Source organism: Jaculus jaculus, chromosome 6 (assembly GCF_020740685.1).
Source record: "Jaculus jaculus isolate mJacJac1 chromosome 6, mJacJac1.mat.Y.cur, whole genome shotgun sequence".
NCBI classification, from domain to species: Eukaryota; Metazoa; Chordata; class Mammalia; order Rodentia; family Dipodidae; genus Jaculus; species Jaculus jaculus.
This window is the reverse complement of record NC_059107.1, coordinates 95,097,543-95,121,381: the sequence shown is the minus strand read 5'-3', so window position 1 is coordinate 95,121,381 and position 23,839 is coordinate 95,097,543. Positions and strand designations below refer to the sequence as shown.

The 23,839-nt window shown below is 52.7% G+C and overlaps 2 protein-coding genes across 2 annotated transcripts; one reads left to right on the top strand and one right to left on the bottom strand.

Annotated features, from left to right (window-relative positions):
* Window positions 1-3,561: 3,561 nt before the first annotated feature.
* Window positions 3,562-10,165, bottom strand: LOC123461535 (keratin, type II cuticular Hb6-like). Its single transcript, XM_045152231.1, has 9 exons — window positions 9,755-10,165; window positions 7,537-7,745; window positions 6,926-6,986; window positions 6,376-6,471; window positions 6,022-6,186; window positions 5,595-5,720; window positions 5,087-5,307; window positions 4,303-4,334; window positions 3,562-3,728 (listed from the first exon to the last, which is right to left on the bottom strand). The coding sequence occupies exons 1-9, from the start codon at window positions 10,163-10,165 to the stop codon at window positions 3,616-3,618; spliced, it is 1,434 nt and encodes a 477-aa protein (XP_045008166.1). The 3' UTR covers window positions 3,562-3,615.
* Window positions 10,166-14,866: 4,701 nt separating this feature from the next.
* LOC101615105 (keratin, type II cuticular Hb1-like) lies at window positions 14,867-23,193 on the top strand. Its single transcript, XM_004650450.2, has 9 exons — window positions 14,867-15,232; window positions 17,695-17,903; window positions 19,060-19,120; window positions 19,775-19,870; window positions 20,321-20,485; window positions 20,924-21,049; window positions 21,719-21,939; window positions 22,133-22,164; window positions 22,602-23,193. Exons 1-9 carry the CDS (start codon window positions 14,867-14,869, stop codon window positions 22,775-22,777), a joined length of 1,452 nt encoding a protein of 483 aa, XP_004650507.2. The 3' UTR covers window positions 22,778-23,193.
* Window positions 23,194-23,839: the final 646 nt, after the last annotated feature.

Genomic DNA, 23,839 nt, shown 5'->3' with positions numbered 1-23,839 from the left:
TTATAACCCTTTGACAGAAAAGACAGTATCTCCATCCCTCCCTCTCTCTCTCGCTCTCATACTTCTCACAAGACTACTTCCTTCCTGCTGATGTGGAGACATGCTTCCTGCTTAAGCTTGCCATGGTTTCTCTGCCACGATCAAGCTTCCCCTCAAAACTGCAAGCCAAAACAAATAAATGTGTTCCTTCCATAAGCTGTTGTGGTCAGGTGTTTTGACCTAACAATGAGAAGGTAATTGCTGCACTAAGGTAGCTTACAAATTTTGTTGTTAGTCAATAAATCCTGACATTTTGGAAGGACATAAATGTGTCCATGTTTCTGACATAGTGTGCTTAAGATACAACCTGCCCTGGGTTATGGACGTCCAGGCCCTGACTACATACCTCTGGGTAACATGAAACTCCAAGCTAAAGCAGTAAAGGAAACTCTGTCTCTAGGACAGAATGTGAGCTGGTCTGGCCAGTCCCTGCCTGTCTCAGCATAGAGCTTTCCCAGCACACGCTACAGGTTTCTTGAGAATTACAGGCTGGAAAGAGAACGTGCCCAGCCAAGGTCACCTGCTGAAGAGCTGACCTATAGTTGATGTTAAGTATTTTCTCATCATGGTTTTAATTTGGGTTTCCCTGATGACTAATAGTGATGAGCAAACACTTGTTTGTTGGCCCTTAATCTATCTTCTTTCGTAACATGTCTCTTGGAGCCTTTTGCCCAATTATTGTTTTCTCAATTAAGGAGGTGATCAGACTTCAATTACCGACATGATTTGAGATTAATTTTATTATTATTTATTTATTTATTTGCTTGAGAAAGAGAAAGAGGCAGAGAGAGAGAGAGAATGGGCATGTCAGAGCCTCCAGCCACTGCAAACGAACTCCAGATGAATGCGCCCCCTTGTGCATCTGGTTAACGTGGGTCCTAGAGAGTCGAACCGGGATCTTTTGGCTTTGAAGGCAAACATAATAATCGCTAAGCCATCTCTCCAGCCTGGGATATATTTTTTTGTTTCTCATTGTTCCTTCAATTTTCTTTTGTTCTGTTCCCCCACACTCACTCAGTGCTTTTCTGGCTTCTTCTGGGCTAGTCAAATGGTTTTGCTATTTAATCTTATCTCCAGGCTCTGTAGCAATATTTTGTTTTATGTGTACTGACTGTTCTACAATTAACACTGTTCATCTTAATCTACGAGAATCTGCTTAGCGTTAACATTGTGCTACTTCGCACTTAGCTGACATTTCACACAGCGCCTACCACTATTGTGAAATGCCTACTTGGTCTTCATCCAGTTGCCCAGCACACAAATCTTCAAGTCCTTGGACTCTCTGAAGGGACAGATCTTCTGTGTGTTAATGAGTTCACCAATGGCTGGCAGCCCCTGGATAGCTTCAAGACAAGACACCAGAAAAATCAAGAAAAGACGGGCGTGGTGGCGCACGCCTTTAACCGCAGCACTTGGGAGGCAGAGACAGAAGGATCGCTGTGAGTTCGAAGCCACCCTGAGACTACATAGTGAATTCCAGGTCAACCTGAGCTAGACTTACCTCAAAAAAAAAATAAAATAAAATCAAGAAAAGGTCAGAGGCTTGGGATCCTTAGCCCCACCCTCAGCCAACAGCCAATGATTGAATCAGTCCTGCCCATGTGATGCTATGTAATGAAACCTCCGGAGGAGCCCAAAGGACCGGACCTGTTGGATAGACAGGGAACTTTTGGGTGCCTGACCACATGGGGGGCTCTGGAGGGCCGAGGGCCTGGACCCCGCCGGAAGTCCCGCCCTCCCCTGCCTTGCGCATGCGCCTCTCCCTCCGCAGCCTCGTATTGCTGGTGGCGCTTGTCCTCGCTGCTGTGCGTCTGCATCTTCAGTTCTCTCCTTTGGAGGATTTTTTTGCCACTTACAGCAGTTGCAGAAAAGTCTCTGTTCGCTGTTACCTGGCTCTTTACTCTGACAGGTTCAAGGATTTTTCACTCTTACAGGTCTACGTCTGGTGTTTGTTTTATTAATCATGCTTCGGACTCAGGTCTTAGAATTGATGTTGTCAGACACAGGAAATTGTGTTTATTTTATATCTCATTCACAGTCTCTTTTCCTTCTGAGAAACCCATTACACATGCGCTATATTACTTAACATTGTCCCAGAGGTCCCTGAGGTTCTTTTCTTTATTTCTTCAATATTTTTTTTTTTTTCTGTTCTACAGACTGCATGCCACTTTTCCTGTTGTTTCTCTTAAATGGATCATTCAGCCATGTAACCGTGAAAATGTGATCCACACTACGGTCCCTGATACACTGCTGGTCGCTGTCCTTCATCCTCATCCCCGTCCCCCACCTGACTGCCCTGCCTCATAGGACTTGTCCATGGGGCCGCCCACCCAGCTCACGGTGCCCTCCCTGCCAGTCCATAGGTAGTAGTACATTTTGAGTTTACTTCCCTTTGTGGTAGTACACTGCATTTGCACATTCCATCAGGTTACCCCCCAGGCCAGGTTTTCTCTGGACACCAGAAAAGAAAGGAACAAGACCAGGCTCTCCGCATCAAAGCAACAATAAGGCACACATAAACCAGAACCGGGTGGGTCAGACAAGACCCCCCCCAGGGGCACCTGTTAACTTGAACAAGTTTCCTGAGGGACTCCTGGCCACAGGCTACTATGTACTATGCACTTAGGGGCTGAGGCAGAACGATTACAAATTTAAAGCCAGTTTGGTTTGTACAGTAAGATTCAGTCTCTCGCTCGCTCTCCACATATGAATATATTCTAAGGAAGTTTTAGTGACTTAAGCCAACAGTATTTTAGCACTCCTAGTCTGGCGTATCACAAAAAAAAAGTTGTAGCAATATTTTTCAAGGAGGCAGGGGCCAAAGTTTTATGAACCCAATACAAAGGGCAAACGTGGATGAATGGGCATCAGGGAAGGAGGACAGTGGGTAACGACAGGATGTTTTCCAAGCACTGTAAATCCTAAGTATCAGTGCAATTTTAATCAGGAGCCCTGTGGGCAACTGGAAGTTCAGAGATGGATTTGCCCATTTTCTGCCAGCCTGTGCCAACCCTGGGCCAGCTGTGCGCTAGACACCGACTGGCTGGCAGCCCTGAGAAATCAGAGCACCCTTCCCCCAGTCCCCAGCCCTGAGCGCAGAAAAGAATACAGAGCTGTCATGCCTCCCAGATCTCCCACATGCCCTCCTGACCGAAATAATGGAAAAAGTGACATGCATTGCAGCGATGATATGACTTTATTTCAGTCACAGACAGAAGGAGGCAAAGAAGATGGGAGAAAGGAAGGAACCAAAGAGCAGGGGAAAGAGGGGAAGGCTGGAAAGTAAGCCAAGGGACCATCCTCTTTATGAGTTCTGACAGCCCAGACTCTTTAGAGAACATGTCCGCAGGCTTCGTGCCATCCTTCTCAGAGGACTCCTCGGCCTGGAGGTGGTAGGGGACACCAAGAGGTCACCCAGACAACCAGGACAGAGATATGGACAGTAGAGAAGATGTGTCCAGAGAACCTCAAGCAACCATGCCCTTACTCCGGGTGGCTACGTGGGCAGAAGGGCCAGCTGGCACCCACTTGGGGTGAGAAGGCAGGGGCTTCCATGCATCCCTAACCCCTGCCAACTTAGCACTTCCTGCAGCTGCTGCCACGGGATCCCAGGCCACAAGAGCTGGTACCGCAAGTACGGGTGGTAGACAGGCCCCCACCAATCACTCCACCTTGGGAGCTGCTCACACCTGCGCAGGAACAAGGGAAGAGTTAGACAGGTCCTTTAACGGGCCTGGGGGAGCTGTTCCCAGACAGCCCCACCCTGATAAGAACTCCCTCCCTTCCTGCCGCCAAGAGCACCCACAAGGCTGGCTCTTGCTCATCTCTGTCATCAAGAATGAAGATGGTACAAGCTTCCCTGCAGTCTGTCATGGGCTCACCCTTACTGGCAGAGAGGCTGACATCAGGTGTGACCTCAAACCCTTCTCTATCTATGCCTTTGTGACTGACTTCAGGGCAACCTCTCTGGGGAAAGACAAAGCCAGTTGAAATGCCTGTTCTAATCTAGAAAAGTATTTTGGCACCTCGAAGATGGACAAAATTACCTGGAAAGGAAGAAAATAGAAGCTTCCTATAATAGGGGGAATAAGGCATGCTTGGGCAAAGGATTATTCTACTACGCAAGACTTGGTAGCCAGCTCCATCTTTATAACTATGCTGGTGTTAAATGAATGGAATAACTTCTTCCTGGGTCTTTCCGCTCTCAGAGATAAAAGCCATACCCACTTATAACTTCAGTCAGTTGGGGCCCAAGCAACTTACAGATATTCATAGCACGGATGCCTTCACATAGCCTAGTGGGGAGATGGGGAGACAACAGGTCAGATCAGCTTTGGGCATTCACTCGACAGTGATCTCAGAAATCACCTGGTCACCAGCTCTGAACCCATCCACCCAAGCAGTCACCCATGCCCCTCCCAGAAAGACCAGAGGGAGATCTGGGGTCTAACACGCCCTCCCCGCAATGGCCCAATGTCTTCCCAACATTATCTCAGAAAAGCACAAGGGACAGGTTCCCCAGCCCAGTCTGGGAAGCAGATCAGCAGAGCCCATAGAACCTCTCATTCTGGAACAAGCAATCCAGAACAGAGCAAGCTCCCAAAAGCTGGGGGTGGGAGGGAGCTCTTTATAGCGAGGGGTCATTCTGCTCCAACCCGCTCCCAAGGGCAATTGTATCATTTGTAGTCGAATCAATATGAAGTCACAGCAACAGTGTGACAGCAGCTATGATGGAATTATTTACATCCCTGACATTGGTGAATGTACCATATGCAATGCCTGGGCTGTCTTTTCTCTTCCCTCCCCCCTCAGAGGACCAGTTGTTGAATATTTATTTACAGGCCAATTATTGTCCCTACCTAAATCATATAAGAAGCCTGGTGGAAACAGAGCTATGGACTGCAACTAAAACAAGCTCTGTAAGCCCTCAGGGCAGAGAGGGGCCTCAAGAAGGTTCTAACACCAAAGTAAAAGTCTGGGCCATTGAGTAAAACACAGGCAGGTCCAGGCAAATGAGGCTGTGGGCTCCGTACTATAGTAGCCTCACCTGTGCTCCTCGCCCTCCAGCAGGCGCCGGTAGGTGGCCATCTCGATGTCCAGGCCCAGCTTGGAGTTCATCACCTCCTGGTACTCCTTGAGCAGGCAGGCCATGTCCTGCTTGGCCTTCTGCAGGGCGGCCTCCAGCCCTGCCAGCTTGCCCTTGGCATTGCTGAGGGTCGCCTCGCCCTGCTGCTTCGACTGGGTCACCGCGGCCTCCAGCTTGGCATTCTGCAGGCCCAGAAGAGAATGAAATGGGCCATGGTCCATGGGCTTCAGTGTGTATTACCAGGACGTGTCCAGTCTGTCTACCCCCTAGGAACACCCCAGAAACACTGGTAGTTTCGTCGTTTCCTTTGTTTTCCTGGGTCAACCTGAGTGATCACAACCAGGTACTCCACGCATGCTAATGAGCCACAGACTCAATGGTGAGTGAGGTCCAAAGAGGGCACATACCGCCTGTGTGCCAGTGGGTAGTCCCCCAAGCCTCTCTGGTCTCAGGCACAGCAGATCCATACCTGGCACTTGGCGTTCTCGATCTCGGCCGTCAGCCTCTGGATCATGCGGTTCAACTTGTTGATCTCCTCCCTGGTGCGGCGCAGGGTCTCCCCATGCCGGATCACCGTGGCCTTGATCTCCTCATACTGGGGGCCAGAGGGGGGAGAGATACCCCTGAGGCTCAGATCCCACCACTTCTGTATCTCTATGCTAAGAACCACTGTGGACAGCTCTGCAAACTGACACAACACCCCAAGAGAGCCCCAGTGATAGACAATGGCAGGAACAATGTTTCCCGGTGTGTCCCACAACTTACACATTCCTGGTGCCTGCCTTGCCAGGGCCCCCAGAGAACATGTCCCTGGCTCACTGGTTGGGGCAGGCAGCTGACCAAAGAAGCCTCAGAAGCAACTGTCATGTCTAGGGGCCGGCACCCTGGCCACTCACCCTGCTGCGGTACCAGGATTCAGCCTTGGCTCGGCTACGGGTGGCGATGTCGTCATATTGAGCTTTGATCTCAGCCACAATGCAGTCCACGTTCAGGTCCCTACTGTTGTCCATTTTGACAATGACAGAGGTGTCTGAGATGTTGGCATTGAGGATTCTGATTTCCTGCAAAGCCAATCACCGTTCACATTACATATACCATCTGGAGTCAAGTAAAACCAAGAATATCACTTGGAGAGAAAGCCCCAAAACCCTCAGGCCACCACACTGCTCTTTGTCCTCTGTAAACAGACTGGCCTGGTCTTGGACACAGAGAAAAAGGTGTGAGCAATATCCTCCCTGCCCAGTGCTCACCTCCTCATATAAGGCCTTCAAGAAGCCAATCTCCTCCACAAAGCTGTGGGCATTGGCCTCCAGGTCTCCCTTGCTCACATACGCACAGTTAACATCCTGGAAACAGAGACATACCATGAGCCCCAACGATTGCAAAGGTTTTCCAAAGGGCTCCTCTTCCCCCAGTCCCATCCCAGCCCTGTAAAGCAAGTCACAGGTGCAGATCATAAGATGGGGGTCAGAACTAAAGCTCTCCTCCAATATAGCGAGATGCAGCGTGTAACCTTAGAAAGCTCTTCCACCTCTCTAGGCCTCTGTAAAGGAAGAGCCTCCTGGATCTACTGGGGTGTGAGGATAAAAATGCTCATTCATAAGCCGGGTGTGGTGGCACACACCTTTAAACCTAGCACTCGGGAGGCAGAGGTAGAAGGATCACTGTGAGTTAGAGGCCAGCCTGAGACTACATAGTGAAGAACTCCAGGTCAACCTGGGATAGAACGAGATTCTACCTTAAAAACACCAAAAAGAAAAAAAAAAAATGCTCATTCATGGTTGGGACCTGCCACCTCACCTGCTTGATTCTGACCAACTCATTCTCAGCCGTGGTCCTCAGGGCCACCTCTTCCTCATATCTATGGAGGGCAAAGAGATTTGGAACAAGGGAAATGATCTCATGATTGCCTAACAACAAATGTATCTTGTCATATCCCCTCCCCAAATGTCTGGGATATCCCCTTCCCACCGTCTCAGTGGTGTGTTAATGCACTCTAACTCGAATACATTTTATTTACTCTAAAGACCTTGGTCTTACTAGTAACATAATAGATTAAGGAGATAGAACTCCTAACAGATGGTGGCTCTTAGGTAATCCCTAGAATTTAATAAGGGAATAGAACAAGTTCTCAAAAGGAGGTGCATGGGTGGGGGGGGTGGATACATAGCTGGCAGATGTATAGGTGGATGATGGAGATGGGCCTCTATCCTGAGAACTTCCCACTGAGACAGGGGCAAACTCTCATCTGACATTTCAGCATCTGTTCCCTTCCTGTCACTGCCCATGAAACTGATAGAAACACAGACTGGGTAGATGAAGAAAGAAGTTTCTAAGGCCAGCGTGTTTGGCTGCTCTCCAGTTGTCACATGATCTTCTTGAGGGCTGTGGACCTTTCTGCCGATCCTTACTTCTTCCTGTAGCCTTCCATCACTTCCCGAGCATGGTTGAGCTCCGCGGCCAGCCTCCCGCTGTCGGCCTCTACGCCCTGGGCCTCCCGCCTCAGCGTCTCGATGTAGCCTTTGAACAGCGGCTCCAGGTTGCTCTCGCAGCACGTGCGGTTCTGGTAGAACTGCCACTTGGTCTCCAGCAGCTTGTTCTGCTGCTCCAGGAAGCGCACCTGCCACCCAGAGAAACAACCTTCCAGTCATCCAGTGTCCTGGGCAATCCACCTGTCCAGCTTCTGAAGCAGCCTGTTGGCTCCTGCCTTGTGATACGCACGTAAGTCCTTTCTACATTAGTAGAAGGTGATACAAAGGGCTGGAGAGAGAACTTAGTGGTTAAGGCGCTTGCCTACAAAGCTAAATGACTGAGGTTTGAATCCTCAGGATCCATATAAGCCAGATTCACAAGGTGGTGCATGTGTTTGCAGTGACTGGAGGCTCTGGTGCGTCCATTCTCTATCTATATGCCTCTGCCTCCCTCTCTCTCTCTCTCCCTCCCTCTCCCTCTCTTTCTCTTTCTCTCTCTCTGTCTCTCATAAGTAAAAATAAAATATTTTTAAAAGATAGTACAAGTATCAATCCAAGTACACATGGTCAAGTGGAGAACTCATTTCTCCTATCTGCTACTAATAGGATTCTCCTGGATAGAAAAGATAGAAGGCTTTCTCTGGCTAACCTTCATGCTGGCCCACACCATGTCTAGAGCCAATATAAGAGAGAAATCCCAGGCAAAGGACCACCCTGCAGTTCTGTTCTGTTCTTTTTTATTATTGTTATTTTATAAGATGGTAACGCCCTATGTAGCCCCGACTGGCCTCAGACTCATGGTCAGCCTGCCTCTACTTCCAGAGGGCTTGCCCGGCATCTGCTCCTGTTTCTTCTACACATGCTTTATATCTGGTGTGCATGTGTCGCCTCTGCTGTCTGACAGGGGATTCCAAGCCCTCTCCTGTGTCTCCATAAGCCCCTGCACATCTGGACAGAGGTTGTACAGGAAAACTGCTACTCTCCAAGAACCAAGGAGATAAACCACCACCACCACCCCACACACACCATCCAGGGCCCAGGTGAAACCAGAGAGGAACTGGCGAGATGAGCAAGAGCGCTGCTTCCATGGCAAGCCTGACAACCTGTGCCAGGGTGATGGAGACAGACCCTGAGGACATCCAACACATACCAAAACATAAATACAGAAGCTCAGGCTGGAGAGATGGCTGAGCATTCGCCTACAAAGCCAAAGGACCCAGGTTTGATTCCCTAGGACCCACATAAGCCAGATGCACAAGGTGGCGCATGCGTCTGGAGTTCGTTTGCAGTGGCTGGAGGCCCCAGCATGCCCATTCCTTCTCTTCTCTTTCTCTCTCTCTTCCCCCCTTTCTCTGTCTCTCTTTCTCAAATAAGGGAAATAAAAATAATAATTAAAAAAAAGAGAAATCCAGAAGCTGCTGAGAGCTCAACACTGAAGTAGACTTAAAACATACCCATCATGCCTCAGGGAATTTTGCAAAAAGGGGCTGGAAAGATTGTAAAAGCCACAGGGCATACCCAGAGGCATTGCCCCCCCCCTTCCTGGCAATGGCTGACTGCACCTCACAATCCACATCCCCATGGGAAACACCAGCAATCCCACTGAGGAGGACCCTCAGCAGAATGGGGGGCAGGAAGGAGGGAAATGATGGTACCAACTACACATGATCTGTCCATACAAAGTATGTACTTAATAAAAAAAATTAAAAGGGCTGGAGACATGACTTAGAAGTTAAGGCGCTTGCCTGTGAAACCTAAGGACCCAGGTTCAATTCTCCAGGTCCCACGTGAGCCAGAGGCACATGGTGGCTCATGCATCTGGAGTTCATTTGCAGTGGCTATAGGCCCTGGCACACCCATTCTCTCTCTCTCTCTCTCTCTCTCTCTAATAAATAAAAATGAATTTTTTTTAAATTAAAGGAAAAAACCTGCTCCTCTTCTCTCATCCCTCTGTGCCCTGGATATATTTATCTGTAAGACCGAGCGTGCTCCCAGACCAAAGACCCTGCCCCCTCACGACCTTCCCTGCCCCATTCAGAACAAGGAGGCTCCCCAAGGGTACAATCCAGAGCACCCACCTTATCCCTTAGTGTTCAGTACCCAGGGCTGAGCCCTGAACCCTGGGATCCACAACGCCCCAGTGCTCCAGGGCACCCACCTTGTCGATGAAGGCCGCGAACCTGCTGTTGAGACCCTTGATCTGCTCCTTCTCCTCGTGCTTCACGCACTGCGCGTTGGGGTCGATGTCCAGGTTGAGGGGCGCGAGCAGGCTCTCGTTGACGGACACGGAGGTGATGCAGGGCGGGCTGGGTCCGCAGACGCCCCCGGAGCGGTAGCCGAAGCTGCGTCCGCAGGAGCCCGAGCGGAAGGCCCCGCAGACGCTGCGGCTGCCGAAGCCCCCGGAGAGGCCGCGGTAGCAGGAGACGCCGCGGTAGGGGGCGGCGGAGACGCAGCAGCGGCTGGGCCGGGGCCCGCAGGCCGAGGCGCAGCTGGAGGAGAAGCTCCGAGGGGTCACAGGAGCCCTGCAGGCTCTACTGCGCGATCTCAGACAGGAGGATCCACAGGTCATGTTGACTCTAGGGTGGAGGAGTGGAGCCGGAGGGGAGAGAGGTGTGATCTGGCTGCTTTCTCGCTGATGGCCTTTTATATAAGCCCATGCACCAGGTTCCCTCTGCCTCACCGTGTGCAGCGGCCATTTTGTCACCTTTATGGGCTTGGGGAAATGTCACAGTCATTTCTTCTCTTCCCTGGGGTCACGTCATTAAGATTGAGCTTTGGAAAATCCTACACTCAGGCAGCTGGGAAATTTGGCAGGCTTCCTCTCAGTGGGCTTGAGTGTGCCCAGCAGTCAAGGTCTGCTGGGACTGTGGATGCCAACACTTTGTAAGGTGACCCAGGAGCAGGAGGGAGACCAGGTTGGGATGCTTTCTTTCAGGTCTTCAGTTGGGCCACAGGATGAGCTATGGCCAAGGGCAAAGAACAGGCCATTCTTGGTGCCTTTGAAACACAGAACCTCTTAGGAACTCCACTGGCTGACCCCCAGGGGCCAAGTCCTCAAAACAACATGGGGCCCTTAGCATGGCCCAGAGAGAGAGAGGTATGTCTGGGTACCTAGACAGTGCAAAGTCAGACACACAGCCAAAACTCTTCTTGGTTCAGTTCTTTCAGCTTGAGGGCCCATGAACTCGGAGATCCCGTGTAAGCATCTGACTTGAGGGCTTCAAACGGCTGGGTTCCTAAGTACCCAGCATGTCCTCCACCCCCATACCTTCCTGTGCCTTCAAGATTCCTCACCCACACTCCACAGTCAGTCAGTCTCTGTGTCTCTGTCTCCCTCCCTCTCTTCTCTCTCCCTTTGGCCACAAACCCAGGAGCCTGCTCTCCAGAAAGGCTCCGTTGTCCTGGAAACCTTCTAGGAAGAGCTTGTCCCATAAGCTCAAAGACCAGCTCATCAAAGCCAAAACGGAGAGGATCTGGGAGTCCCCAGCCTGGCGGGTATCCGTGGGCGGGAGGCAGAAGAGGAGAGACTGCAGGTGGACCCTGGGGCAGGGCGCAAGGGAGAGGAAGCAACAGGAACAGTTGCGGTCATGCGGTCGCAACGCGCTGACCGCTTGCTGTGCGGAGGCTTTACACAGTACGCACTTCACTTTATCCCCAGTGTCCCTGCGCAGGTTCAATTGTCTCAGCTACTTCTGAGCAAAACTGAGGCTCAGGCCCCACGCACATTTTCCTCTGCACAGTAAATGCGGAAATGTGTCCGACCCCGGGGACCCTTGACATGCACATACTGGAGGAGGAGATGCGTATCTGCAGTGAATACATTGATGTCCAAGATGTTTCATGGCGAAGTCGCCAGAGGACACACATGTGCACACACGTGCTCCACATCCCCTCCCTGTATGCGCTTCAGAGCGCAGCACTGCCCCGGTCAAGCCCTCTTGGTACTCAGCCTAACCGTCTAAGCCCACCCTTGCCCATCCTTCTTACCCATCCTCTGGCCTCAACCCGCTTCCTCCTCACCCATCCCCTGCTCTTTTTTGTTGTTATTTTTATTTGTTTATTTGAGAGTGATCGACAGAGAGAGAAAGAGGCAATAGAGAGAGAATGTGCGCGCCAGGGCCTCCAGCCACTGCAAACGAACTCCAGACGCGTGCGCCCCCTTGTGCATCTGGCTAACATGGGTCTTGGGAAATCGAGCCTTGAACCGGGTTCCTTAGGCTTCACAGGCAAGCACTTAACTGCTTAGCCATCTCTCCAGCCCCCATCCCTTATTTTTATCCAAAGAGAGCTGCCTGCCACCCATGCAGCTGCTCCGGCTTCCCTTGCAGTGTGCCTACCGTGTCCCCGTGCCCGGATCCTCCTCTCTGCTATCTTGTCACCTCCCACTCCTCACATTCAGGCCCAACCAAAACGCCACCTCCTCCAAGGACCCTTCCTGGCCTGCACCCGAGCCCTGTGGGAAGCTCTCTCAGAAGGAACTTCTAAGGCACGAGGCTCCACTGCCAGACCCCTGTAGCACTTTGTGCGTTGCCTGCACCCCCTGCTCTGCCCAGAGCTACAGCCTCCTTCTTCTTCCTGAGGGGCACAGGGACCCACATAGAACATTAGCTCTCCACCTAGACCGCTGTGCCAGAAATAAAGGGGCCCATGCCTGTTATCCAGAAGATCTGGCTGAGAACGGAGGAGCCTTTTTCCTCGACAGCCTCTGACACTACTGGCCCTCTGATGGGGACATCTGTCCTGGATTGCATCGGAAATTTTTCACATTTCTGCTTACTTCTCTCTCCTAAGTTCCAAGAGTAATAAAGAAGCCACCGGGGAGCCAGGCATGGTGACGCACGCCTTTAATCCCAGCCCTCGGGAGGCAGAGGTGGGAGGATCGCCGTGAGTTCGAGGTCACCCTGAGACTACATAGTGAATTTCAGGTCAGCCTGAGCTACAGTGAGACCCTACTTCAAAAAAGAGAGAGAGAGAGAGAGAGAGACAGGGCTGCAGAGATGGCTTAGCAGTTAAGGCACTTGCCTGCAAAGCCAAAGGACCTAGGTTCGATTCCCCAGGTCCAACATTAGCCAGATGCACCAGGGGCACATATGTCTGGAGTTCATTTGCACTGGCTGAAAGCCCTGTTGCACCCATTCTCTCTCCCTCCCTCTTTCTCTGTCAGATAAATAAATAAATAAATATAAAATATGTTTTAAAAAAGGAAGAAGACGCCACCAGGGAGTGTCTTTCCTAGATCAGAGGTTAGTGTGAACATTTTGGAAGACCACCTATCATTCTGCCCCTTCAGGGTGTGTTCTTAGCTGTCACGATGCAGCCTGCACCTTTCCTGTGCTCTGGATTCCACAAGCGAGCATACGGACTGGTTGTTAACAACCCCAGGGACTGCACTGGGACAGGAGATCTGCTCCTGTCACCTACAAAACCCAGAAAGAACCCAAGCCTCCATCACATAAGTGCCTCTACAAGTCCAATGTAAATCATGTAAATCAGGGTAAGTCTGTTTCCTTTCATGTGGGAGACCCCCAAGGGAGGACTCCTCCAATACTACTACTGAGCACAAGACACTGTGGGGTTGGGGTCCACGGTTGGGTTGAAACTGCTATGAAAAGCTGAGCCAAAGGAGCCAGAGCCCATGAGTGGGTAAATGACAGAAGGTGGCAATGGGACACTCCTCGGAAATGAGATGCCAGGGCTGGCCGTGATGACCTTGGAGTTCCAAGATTTAATTACCGCATGCATGGCAATAACTCAGCTTTAAAAGCAAGGGAAGCACAGGGTGACGTGCCAGCTTCTCTTTAATGCTGACTGCTGAGCACACACTCTGATTTCCACTGCCAGTAATGGGACACATAATTAACCTCCTCTGTGACGGCAATGGCCTTCGAGAGTTGTTCGCCACAGCCACCATTAGATGAGGAGGGCTCCGCAAAAGCCCATGTTCCTGCCTCCAAGAAAAACTCAGCTTCACCCAATCCACCGGCACACAGACCCTGGAGGAGGGCTGTGTTTGCCTTCTAGATTCTGACTCTGCTCCTCTGTGGAGCTTTCCCTCCAAGACCTAAGACAAACCCTGGAACACTGAGCCCATCTTCCTAAGCAGGTGAATGGGTACAATGACTCCAGCCTCTGAAGAATGCCCTGGGAGTTAGGAGAGTAATGTATTCAAAAGCTCTCCACTGTGGGCTTGGTGGTACACTCCAGTAATCCCAGTATTTAGGAGGTAGAGGCAGGAAGACCAGAAGTTCAAGGCCAATCTCAGGCTAAAGTGACTTCAAGATCAGCCTGAGTTACAGGAGACCTCATCTCAAAAGAAAGAGAAGGGAACTGTGGGGGGGAGGGAGGACAGAAAAGGGAAGGGGAGGAGAAGAGACCAAAGCCAGAGGGGGCGGGGGGGGGGTGCTAAGCCCTCCATATCAAGCTGGGCTCCATCAAGGTAAGTCCTCCCTCCCCCACCCCCCACTCCGCAAGTTGCTTGGAAAAGGTTAGAAGGGTGTGAGGAAATAGGAGCTGACTTTACAGAAAGAAGAGAAAGTTTTTGCCCAAAGGGACACGGAAGGAATGACAAATTAATAAATAATAGAATAGACTAAACAGATAAACAAGCAAACATTTATGAAGCTCTTAGTAAGTGCTAGGTAGGCCCCTGGAGGCTTTGTGTCCATTATCCTATTAAATCTCCCCGGCACCTACGAGATGGATATTATTATTATTATTACTATCATTATTATTATTACCCTTATTCTGCTTAAGACATCTAAGGCTCTGGAAGGTTATTCACCTACTCAGTCATGACATAAACCTGCCCCTGACTTCAGAGGCCCTACGCCTCAATACACCAGTGTGCATCGCCCCCATCACCCCCACCTCTTGCACAGATACCCAAGGTCAAGGGACCACGTGCACAGGCCTGAGATGGAAACTAATCCAGTGCTGTGGGGGGGGGGGCGGGGCGGGGGAAAGCACAGTGCCAGGACAGCACCCACCCGAAGGGTTCCCCCTGTACCAGGTGCCCACGGTGCCCGGCCCGCAGAGCTGACCAGGCGCTTCTAGAACCCATAAAGCACGGACGGGCAGGAGGCCAACGCCGTTTTATGGGGGCGGCCCGGCAGCCTGGGCCGCTTTGATTTGGGCAGCAAGCTCGTAAACGCCGGGGCGGCGGGCGAGCTCCCTCCGCGGGACCCGATATAAGGCTCGGCGCGGTCCTCGGCGTCCACCCGGGCCCCGCGCCGCCACCGCCTCCGCCTCCGCCGCCGCCGTCCGCAGCACCATGTCCTGCTTCTCCTCTCGCCTGAGCGCCTTCAGCTGCGCCTCGGCCTGCGGGCCCCGGCCCGGCCGCTGCTGCGTCTCCGCCGCCCCCTACCGCGGCGTCTCCTGCTACCGCGGCCTCTCCGGGGGCTTCGGCAGCCGCAGCGTCTGCGGGGCCTTCCGCTCGGGCTCCTGCGGACGCAGCTTCGGCTACCGCTCCGGGGGCGTCTGCGGACCCAGCCCGCCCTGCATCACCTCCGTGTCCGTCAACGAGAGCCTGCTCGCGCCCCTCAACCTGGACATCGACCCCAACGCGCAGTGCGTGAAGCACGAGGAGAAGGAGCAGATCAAGGGTCTCAACAGCAGGTTCGCGGCCTTCATCGACAAGGTGGGTGCCCGGCCTCAGGCCCTGCCTGGTGCCCCCGGGTCTCGGCAGGTAGGGTTCCTCAAGTCCGCTTCTTTGGAAGTGCAGCGAAGGGGAAGATGGCTTAGCGGTTAAGGCGCTTGCCTTTGAAGCCTCGGGACCCAGGTTGGATTCTCCAGTACCCATTGTAAGCCAGCTGCACAAAGGGGCGCGTGAATCTAGAGTTTGTTGGCAGCGGCTGGAGGCCCGGGCATGCCCATATTTCTTTGTCTTTCTCAAGTAAATAAAATGCTGTTTACTTTTTAAAGTTTTTAAAAATGCAGACAGGGGACTGCTGTTTTTAGATGGTATGGACACATGTCATTAAATAACATTGAAAAAAGACTGCCAAGAAAATTCATGTTTCTTCAAGCCAGATTCAATCCTTAAAAGTGGATGGACATTTTCTCTCTCTCTCTCTCCTCTCTCTCTCTCTCTCTCTCTCTCTCTCACACACACACACACACACACACACACACACACACATACACACACACACACATACACACACACACACATACACACACACACACACAATAAATAAATTAAATAAATAAAAATTACAGGCTGGAGAGATGGCTTAGCGGTTAAGCACTTGCCTGTGAAGACTAAGGACCCTTGTTTGAGGCTCGATTCTCCAGGCCCCACGTTAGCCAGATGCACAAGGGGGTGCACGCGTCTGGAGTTCGTTTGCAGTGGCTGGAGGCCCTGGCGCGCCCATTCTCTCTCTCTCCCTCTCTTGCTCTGCCTTTTTCTCTCTGTCTGTTGCTCTCAAATAAATAAATAAAAATGGGCAAAAAAAAATTAAAAATTGGACTGGAGGGATGGCTTAGTGGTTAAGGTGTTTGCCAAGCCAAAGGATCCAGGTTCAATTCCCCAGGACCCATGTAAGCCAGATGCAAAAGGTAGTGCATACTCCTGGAGTTCTTTTGCAGTGGCTGAAGGCCCTGTCATGCCCATTCTCTCCTTCTCCCTCCCTCCCTCCCTCCTTTCCTCCCTCCCTCCCTCCTCCCCCCTTAAAATAAATTTTTAAAAACTGGAAAAAAAAAAACCTCACTGGGTGCTAATGTTGTTACCATCTCCTGTTTGCTTCCTTTCCACCTTTAATGAAGAGATTCACAGCCCTGTGGGATAATTTGAGCTATAATGTCATCTTTTATGAATTCCTTCTATGCACACCTAGTGAGGCTCATTTCTTTCTGATTCTGGTGGCACTATGAAGTCACCCTTTTGACACCACAAGTGTGAATGCTATTGGACTTCATTCCATGAGTAGTGTCTTGTCATGGAAAACAGAATGCTGAAGCCAGCCTGAGAAGGGTTGGTATTTGAGGATTGTTGCCCCCACAGCAATGCTTTGTACCCAGAAGAGAAAAAAAAAAAAAAAAAAAGACAAGGACAGGGCTGTCCCAGGACCCACAGATAGCTAGAGCAGTCCAGGAGTAGGCTTTCCTGCTTCAGAGGCCCCTGGGTTAGAGGATCGAAAGCCAGGAGCACCAGTGCCCCCCAACCATACTGTACCCTGGAAAGGCAGCCACAGAGTGAGGTGTGGTAGAAGCCCAGACCCTGGTGTCTGTGGCCTCAGCTCCACACATATTTCCTCCAGTGGCTCACCATGTAAGTCAGCTATGGCCTCCCCTCAGGGCTAGAGGCAGCGGTACATAAACTGGCCATAACTTTTAAAGGAAAGATGGGGCTGAGGACCTCAGGACCCCCTCAGCCAAGACCACCTAAAAATCACCCCGCACAATCCCCAGTTTTAGATACTCCAACCCAGGAATTCCCAGCTATACTCTGAGATGGCCACAGAGAGGCCAGGGTTATAGTGGAGAGACACCTCAGATGTAGGGACTGGAGACCTAGAGGCAAGGGCTGGTCTATCTTGCTGCCATCCTTCCAGGCCAGTGTAGTATGCCACTACCACCGCCATGGTGTCCCGTCTGCATGACTGCCAGTAAAGGGTGGCATCCTTGAGTCTCTTTTTTCCCAGATCTTCTCCCATCCACATCACCTGCCTGACCTCCAGAGATGTGTGATCTGGTGTCCGGTATGTGGTCTCACACTCTGTGCCATCCACCTGGCCTTTTCAAACCCCTGAGAGGCCGGGCGCGGTGGCGCGTGCCTGTAGTCCCAGCTACTCGGGAGGCTGAGACAGGAGGATCGCTTGAGTCCAGGAGTTCTGGGCTGTAGTGCGCTATGCCGATCGGGTGTCCGCACTAAGTTCGGCATCAATATGGTGACCTCCCGGGAGCAGGGGACCACCAGGTTGCCTAAGGAGGGGTGAACCGGCCCAGGTCGGAAACGGAGCAGGTCAAACCCCTGAGAGCCCACCGAGGCCATGCCACCACTTACTTCACACCTCACTGAGGTCCACCTGGCTCTGCCTGCTCTTTAGGAACAAGGGACACTGGCTCCCCCCACAGACTTTTCTCCCTCTTCCGCTCCAGGTGCGCTTCCTGGAGCAGCAGAACAAGCTGCTGGAGACCAAGTGGCAGTTCTACCAGAACCGCAAGTGCTGCGAGAGCAACCTGGAGCCGCTGTTCGAGGGCTACATCGAGACGCTGAGGCGGGAGGCCGAGTGCGTGGAGGCCGACAGCGGGAGGCTGGCCGCGGAGCTCAACCACGTGCAGGAGACCATGGAGGGCTACAAGAAGCGGTGAGGGCGTAGGCAGAAGCGTTTGGAAAAATCAAATGGAATTAGATCAAGGCAGAATCAAGTTGCGTTACACTAGGAGAGAACCTCCCCTACAGGGCGAAGTCACGGGCAGGACACCTGTGAGAGATCCCTGCCTGGGCGGGGAGTTTAAAGACTGTCCACCTGAGCCAGGCGTGGTGGCGCACGCCTTTAATCCCAGCACTCGGGAGGCAGAGGTAGGAGGATCGCCGTGAGTTCAAGGCCACCCTGAGACTACAGAGTTAATTCCAGGTCAGCCTGGACCAGAGTGAGACCCTACCTCGAAAACCCAAAAAAAAAAAAAAAAAAAAAAGACTGTCCACCTACAGCCACTCACCTTTATACATTTACGTGTGTAATTTATAAACAACTCCTTGAGCGTCTATATGTCAATCTTCCAGTCATTGGGTAAAGCCCTGAGTGGAGAAAGGGTAAAAGCATATGTAGAGGCCTGGAGGGATGGCTTAGCGGTTAAGGCACTCGCCTGCAAAGCCAAAGGACCTAGGTTCAGTTCCCCAGGACCCACGTTAGCCAGATGCACAAGGGGGCGCACACGTCTGGAGTTCATTTGCAGTGGCTGGAGGCCCTGGCGCACCCATTCTCTCTCTTCAATAAGTAAATATTTTAAATAAACAAATAAATAAATAAGCATATATAGAGTCAAGGGTGGCCACCAGAACTAAGCAGGCTTCCTGTCTCAAGGAAGTCACAGCTCAGAAGAAAGGAGGCTTTTTTGTTTGTTTGTTTGTTTTTCTTTTTGGTTTTTCGAGGTAGGGTCTCACTCTGGCCCAGGCTGACCTGGAATTCACTATGTAGTCTCAGGATGGCCTTGAACACATGGTGATCCTCCTACCTCTGCCTCCCAAATGCTGGGATTAAAAGTGCACGCCACCACACCCGGCTAAAGGAAGTTTTTGAGTGATGCACAAATGCACCTTAACCCACATCACCCAGGATAATCCCCAGGGCAGTAAGAGCTACAGTGATACAGAGGACAGAGATGAGCAAGACGCCTGTTAGTCCAGTATTATCCTGATTGTAGGGCCACCTCCAAAGGACCAGGCCTTGCAATGTGTTCATCTGACCCTTATTCTTTTTTATCATTCCCCCAACTGACCCTTGTGTCCTCTGTTCCCAGGTATGAAGAGGAAGTGGCACTGAGAGCCACTGCTGAGAATGAATTTGTGGCCTTGAAGAAGGCAAGTGACCCATATACTAGCTCTCCTCCCTTATCAAAGCCAAGGGCAGAGGCAGGGAGACTGTGCGAATCTGAGAGGTCACGCTGCTCCCCAGAGCCAGCCAGCTCTTCCACACTCCATTCCTGCCCTGGCCTCAGAGCCCACTGCCAGCCTCACACAGGGTAGAGTTCTCCCTGATCATCTGCCAGGGCTTCCAACTCCCTCAGCGCTGGGTCTACCCTAAAGGTGCGATGGAGAGCGCGCAAGGTGCCAGGGCACAGCTGTCCCCCTGCATCACCCACAGTGGGGACCACGCTGTGAAGAGCAGCCCGCATCACTTTCCTAAACTTGACTCCATGCAAAGCACCACTGGGCACACATTCCTTTCAACTACCTGGATGCGAGGACCTGAGCCCGGGAAGAGATACCCTAGCCTGCACTGTTTAGAGAACCTATCCCATTGGCACTCAGGGAGGTGCCTGGGGTCCTCAGATCTGGTCCCTTCCACATCAGTGGCACAAAGCTTGTTGCCCACACCGTAGTACCAGGCCCTGGGATGACAATCTAAACAGGGCTCTCAAGGAGCTCTCAGAACAATGGAGGAGAGCAAAATTCCAGTTCTGGCTTGCCTCATGAGACTGCTGGTCTGTCTCTTCCCCCCACCCCCACCCCCAGGATGTGGACTGTGCTTACCTGCGCAAGTCAGACCTGGAAGCCAACGTGGAGGTGCTGATCCAGGAGATTGACTTCCTGCGGAGACTATATGAGGAGGTAAGGGGCCACAGGCCAGTGGGGTAACCTGAAGCCTGTGATTTAGGCCTTGGAAAGGACTTGCCACCATTTTGGCAAAGGTGGGGTGCAGAGCAGTTGAGAGATCAGAGATAGGTTTCCTATCACAAAGTGAAGCATCATGGCTTGCCTCTCATCCCACATCTACATAAGCTGCAAGTCCTGGTTACTATGGTGAGGGTGATCACAGGCAGTAAATCATGGTCCTGGACCCAAAGCATCAAACTGGGGCCTTCGAATATGGACTGTTTCCTTTGGGGCCGGGGAACACAGCTCAAGGAGCAGTGAGTGGCTCCAGAGTAGGGGGGATGGTCGTGACATGGAAGATAATGAGACTTCTGGGAAAGGGGACCAACAATGATTGGGGGTGAGTGGGCAGCCAAGGACTGGACTCTGGACTAAAACGTGTTCCCCCACCTCCACCTCCTGCAGGAGATCCGGGTCCTCCATGCCCACATCTCAGACACCTCGGTCATCGTCAAGATGGACAACAGCCGGGACCTGAACATGGACTGCATTGTGGCTGAGATCAAGGCTCAGTACGATGAAATTGCCACCCGCAGCCGGGCTGAGGCCGAGTCCTGGTACCGCAGCAAGGTGAGTGGCCAGGACACCTGCCCTCATGCCCATCAACAGGAGGGAGGTAAGGAACCTCTTAGAAACAGTGACTTTGGCAGAGCGTGGTGGAGCACGCCTTTAATCCCGGCACTCGGGAGGCAGAGATAGGTGGAGCTCTGTGAGTTCGAGACCATCCTGAGACTACAGAGTGAATTCCAGTTCAGCCTGGGCCAGAGTGAGACCCTACCTCAAAAAACAAAAGAAGGAAGGAAGAAAGAAAGGAAGGAAGGGTTACTTTGTCTTCAGAGTCTGATCTATAAAGATGAAAAGCCAATAGCTCTCGGGTCAGGGTAGCAAGGGCAGGGATGCCACGTGTGGTTGGCACAGGCTGAGCACTGTACACTCTGCACACCTGCTGGTGGTGTGCTGGGTAGGTGGGCGCCCATCCTGAGCCCCAGGGCACCTCTCTTCCCCCAGTGCGAGGAGATCAAGGCCACGGTGATCCGGCATGGGGAGACCCTGCGCCGCACCAGGGAGGAGATCAACGAGCTGAACCGCATGATCCAGAGGCTGACGGCCGAGATCGAGAACGCCAAGTGCCAGGTACAGAGCCCGTCCCCCCCCCCCCCCGTCTTGGTGTGGGAGGTCAACCTGCAGCCGAGGGGTGGGAGTGGAAACAAACACCACCTACCAGGACCGTCTCCTCCACGTAAGTGCTCTCTTTCCCCTGAATGGAGATGGGTTCCAGGTGGAGGGCTTTCCTGGCCCTGGGGGCCGAGTGAGGCTGAGGCATGGCAGTGCTTTGTGAGGTGCAGGAAACAGGGCTCTCAACCCAGCCTTACACCCGTAGGCTACGGGATTTGGGAGAGCCGTTTGACCTCTCTAGGCCACTGCTCTCTGACAGCAGTCAAGCGCTCAGGTGTCGCAGAGACGAGTGAATGCAAGCAGCGGACTGGTCCAGGCAAGAGGCTGTGGCCAACTAGAAAACACGAAGATTGCAGCTTGCCAGACCCAACAGAGGCAGGGCTTGCCTGCTTAGACTCATAGACTTTCCAGAACAACTCGGGAATCTGCATGACTGGGTTAAATACCCAAAATCAAAATCAGTGCAAATCTCCCCTGGGAGCAGTAACTTGCAAGCCATGGCCCAGCATGGCAAATGAATCAACCCCTCTGATAGCAGCAGCCAGTGGATGCTGAGTCTTGGGCCTTGAACACAGAACAAGGGCCTTAATAACTCTCTTTTACCGCCCCCCCCCGCCCCACCCCCAGAACACCAAGCTGGAGGCGGCGGTGACCCAGTCGGAGCAGCAGGGCGAGACGGCCCTCACTGACGCCCGCTGCAAGCTGGCCGAGCTGGAGGCCGCCCTGCAGAAGGCCAAGCAGGACATGGCCTGCCTGCTCAAGGAGTACCAGGAGGTGATGAACTCCAAGCTGGGCCTGGACATCGAGATCGCCACCTACAGGCGCCTGCTGGAGGGCGAAGAGCACAGGTGAGGCCCTCGCCAGTGAAAAGGGCATCTCTTCCACTTGGGGGCGGGGGGATGTAATCAATGCTTCCCGAGCCAGGAGCGTGTTATTTGCATCTAATTTGCATTAGCATTTACTTGGAGGAGGGAATTTGCAGGTGAGACGATTAGCCTTACCCTCCCCAGCTAATTTTTGTCTCTCTGCTCTGTCCATAAGGTTGTGTGAAGGTGTCGGCGCTATAAATGTCTGTAAGTAATCCACACTGTGGGTTCTGCAACAAGGGCTTGGGGCTTCCAGTGGGCAAATGTTTTCTTAAAACATCAGGTAGGAAGTGTTTTAGACTTTGGGGCCCTTCAGTCTTTGTCTTAACTACTGGCCTTTTGATGTGGAAGCAGCCACAACCATAGGCAATGTTCAAACAGGTATGGCTGGGTTCCAAAACAACTTTATTTTCAAAACAGCAAGGCAGCTGGCAAGAGGGATAGAGGCTGTAATGAAGGACAAGGAGGGGTCATAAAGGATGCCTGAGGTTAGACTACAGGCAGGCATGGCCAGAGTGCTGATGTGGGGGGCCGTAGAAGCAGAGGTGAGCAGTCTGAGCAAGAGCAGGGGTCTTGGCAAGCAGGTGTGGGGGGGCTGCCCTGGATGCCCCAATGCAGGGCTAAGGACCGTCTTCCTCCCACAGGTGTCAGCAGTTCCCGGGGCGGGGTTGTGAGCGGCGACTTGTGCGTGTCAGGCTCTCGGCCAGTGACAGGCAGCGTGTGCGGCGCCCCGTGCAGCGGGAACGTGGCAGTGAGCACCGGCCTGTGCGCGCCCTGCGGCCAGAGCTGTGGCAGCGGCCGCTCCGTGCGGTTTGCCTAACACCAGCCAGCTTCGCAAGTCACAGCTCTGCTTCGCCAAGGCCCCTGACTCCAGCAGCATTCCCCAGGCCCCAAACGCCCAACTTGAAGAGGAAGGACTGCAGGAGCCAGTGGCCTGAACTGGCCGCACTACTCAGCACTACCCCCCCCCCCCCCCGTTCCTGTCGCATGCTTGCTCTGCTCCTGGAAGCGTCTAAAAGACTGACAAAGACCCAGTACCAGTTGGGCCACCCTGGGGACTTGGGCACCTATGTCCTCTGAGGGACAAACTGGCCCCCAAGGCCCCTGCCTCCTCCACCTCCAAAGCAAGATATGATGACCAGCTGTATTGTATTGCCCCTTACCAGGGGCCACCTTCCAGCTGCCTGGGCTCCTCTGCTTGGACACTATGTTTCTAATAAAGCTCACAGTCATGAATGATGTGCTGTGACAATCATGCCACCCACTTGGCCATGCTGCATGGATCCCACTGCACGGGCACGTCTGTCAGCCCTGGAGGGGGGGTTGTCTTGGTACTGCACCCCACCCTGCACAGGCTGTACCTAAAGGCACAGGATATGAGTCCATGGCACCTGAGATCCAGGCACGCAGACCCACAAAGGCCTGGGACAGCGAGCAGCCGGAGGGATTCTAGCCAGCCAGGACCAGAGGAGCCTGTGTCTGCTGATACCCTGGGTGGGGACCGTGCTACGTACCGCCACGAGCCCACTTTCCTCCACCCCCAACACTAGAGCCCAGGTCAAAACTGCTGGTGTCTTCACACAGGCTCCCCCTCAGAAGTCAACACATCCCCGATATTACCCTCACCCTTCCCATGCAACCTCCAGCCCCTAGGGACCTCAGATACAGAGACCTCCCACTGCCTCCCCAGCACCCTGCAGATACTCTGCCTTGGTTCAAAACCCTCAATACACAGGCATACCAATGTGTCCATTTGGAAGTGGGCCCAGACCAACACACAGAGGTCCCCCCTTCTTCTCATCCCCACCTCACGGATCCAGACACACGGGCCACTCCTGCGCCCAAGGTTCCAAACACATACCCTTTGCCATACCCGGATCTC

Excerpts from the sequence above, each read along its gene's own strand:
- LOC123461535 (XM_045152231.1), bottom strand. The coding sequence starts at position 10,165 with ATGACCTGTGGATCCTCCTGTCTGAGATCGCGCAGTAGAGCCTGCAGG. Across the intron at positions 5,721-6,021 it reads AATCCTGGTACCGCAGCAGG|TATGAGGAGATCAAGGCCAC; the intron begins GTGAGTGGCCAG and ends TCTGGCCCCCAG. Across the intron at positions 4,335-5,086 it reads CTGGAGGGCGAGGAGCACAG|GCTATGTGAAGGCATCCGTG; the intron begins GTGAGGCTACTA and ends TCTCCCCACTAG.
- LOC101615105 (XM_004650450.2), top strand. The coding sequence starts at position 14,867 with ATGTCCTGCTTCTCCTCTCGCCTGAGCGCCTTCAGCTGCGCCTCGGCC. Across the intron at positions 15,233-17,694 it reads TCGCGGCCTTCATCGACAAG|GTGCGCTTCCTGGAGCAGCA; the intron begins GTGGGTGCCCGG and ends CTTCCGCTCCAG. Across the intron at positions 20,486-20,923 it reads AGTCCTGGTACCGCAGCAAG|TGCGAGGAGATCAAGGCCAC; the intron begins GTGAGTGGCCAG and ends CTCTTCCCCCAG.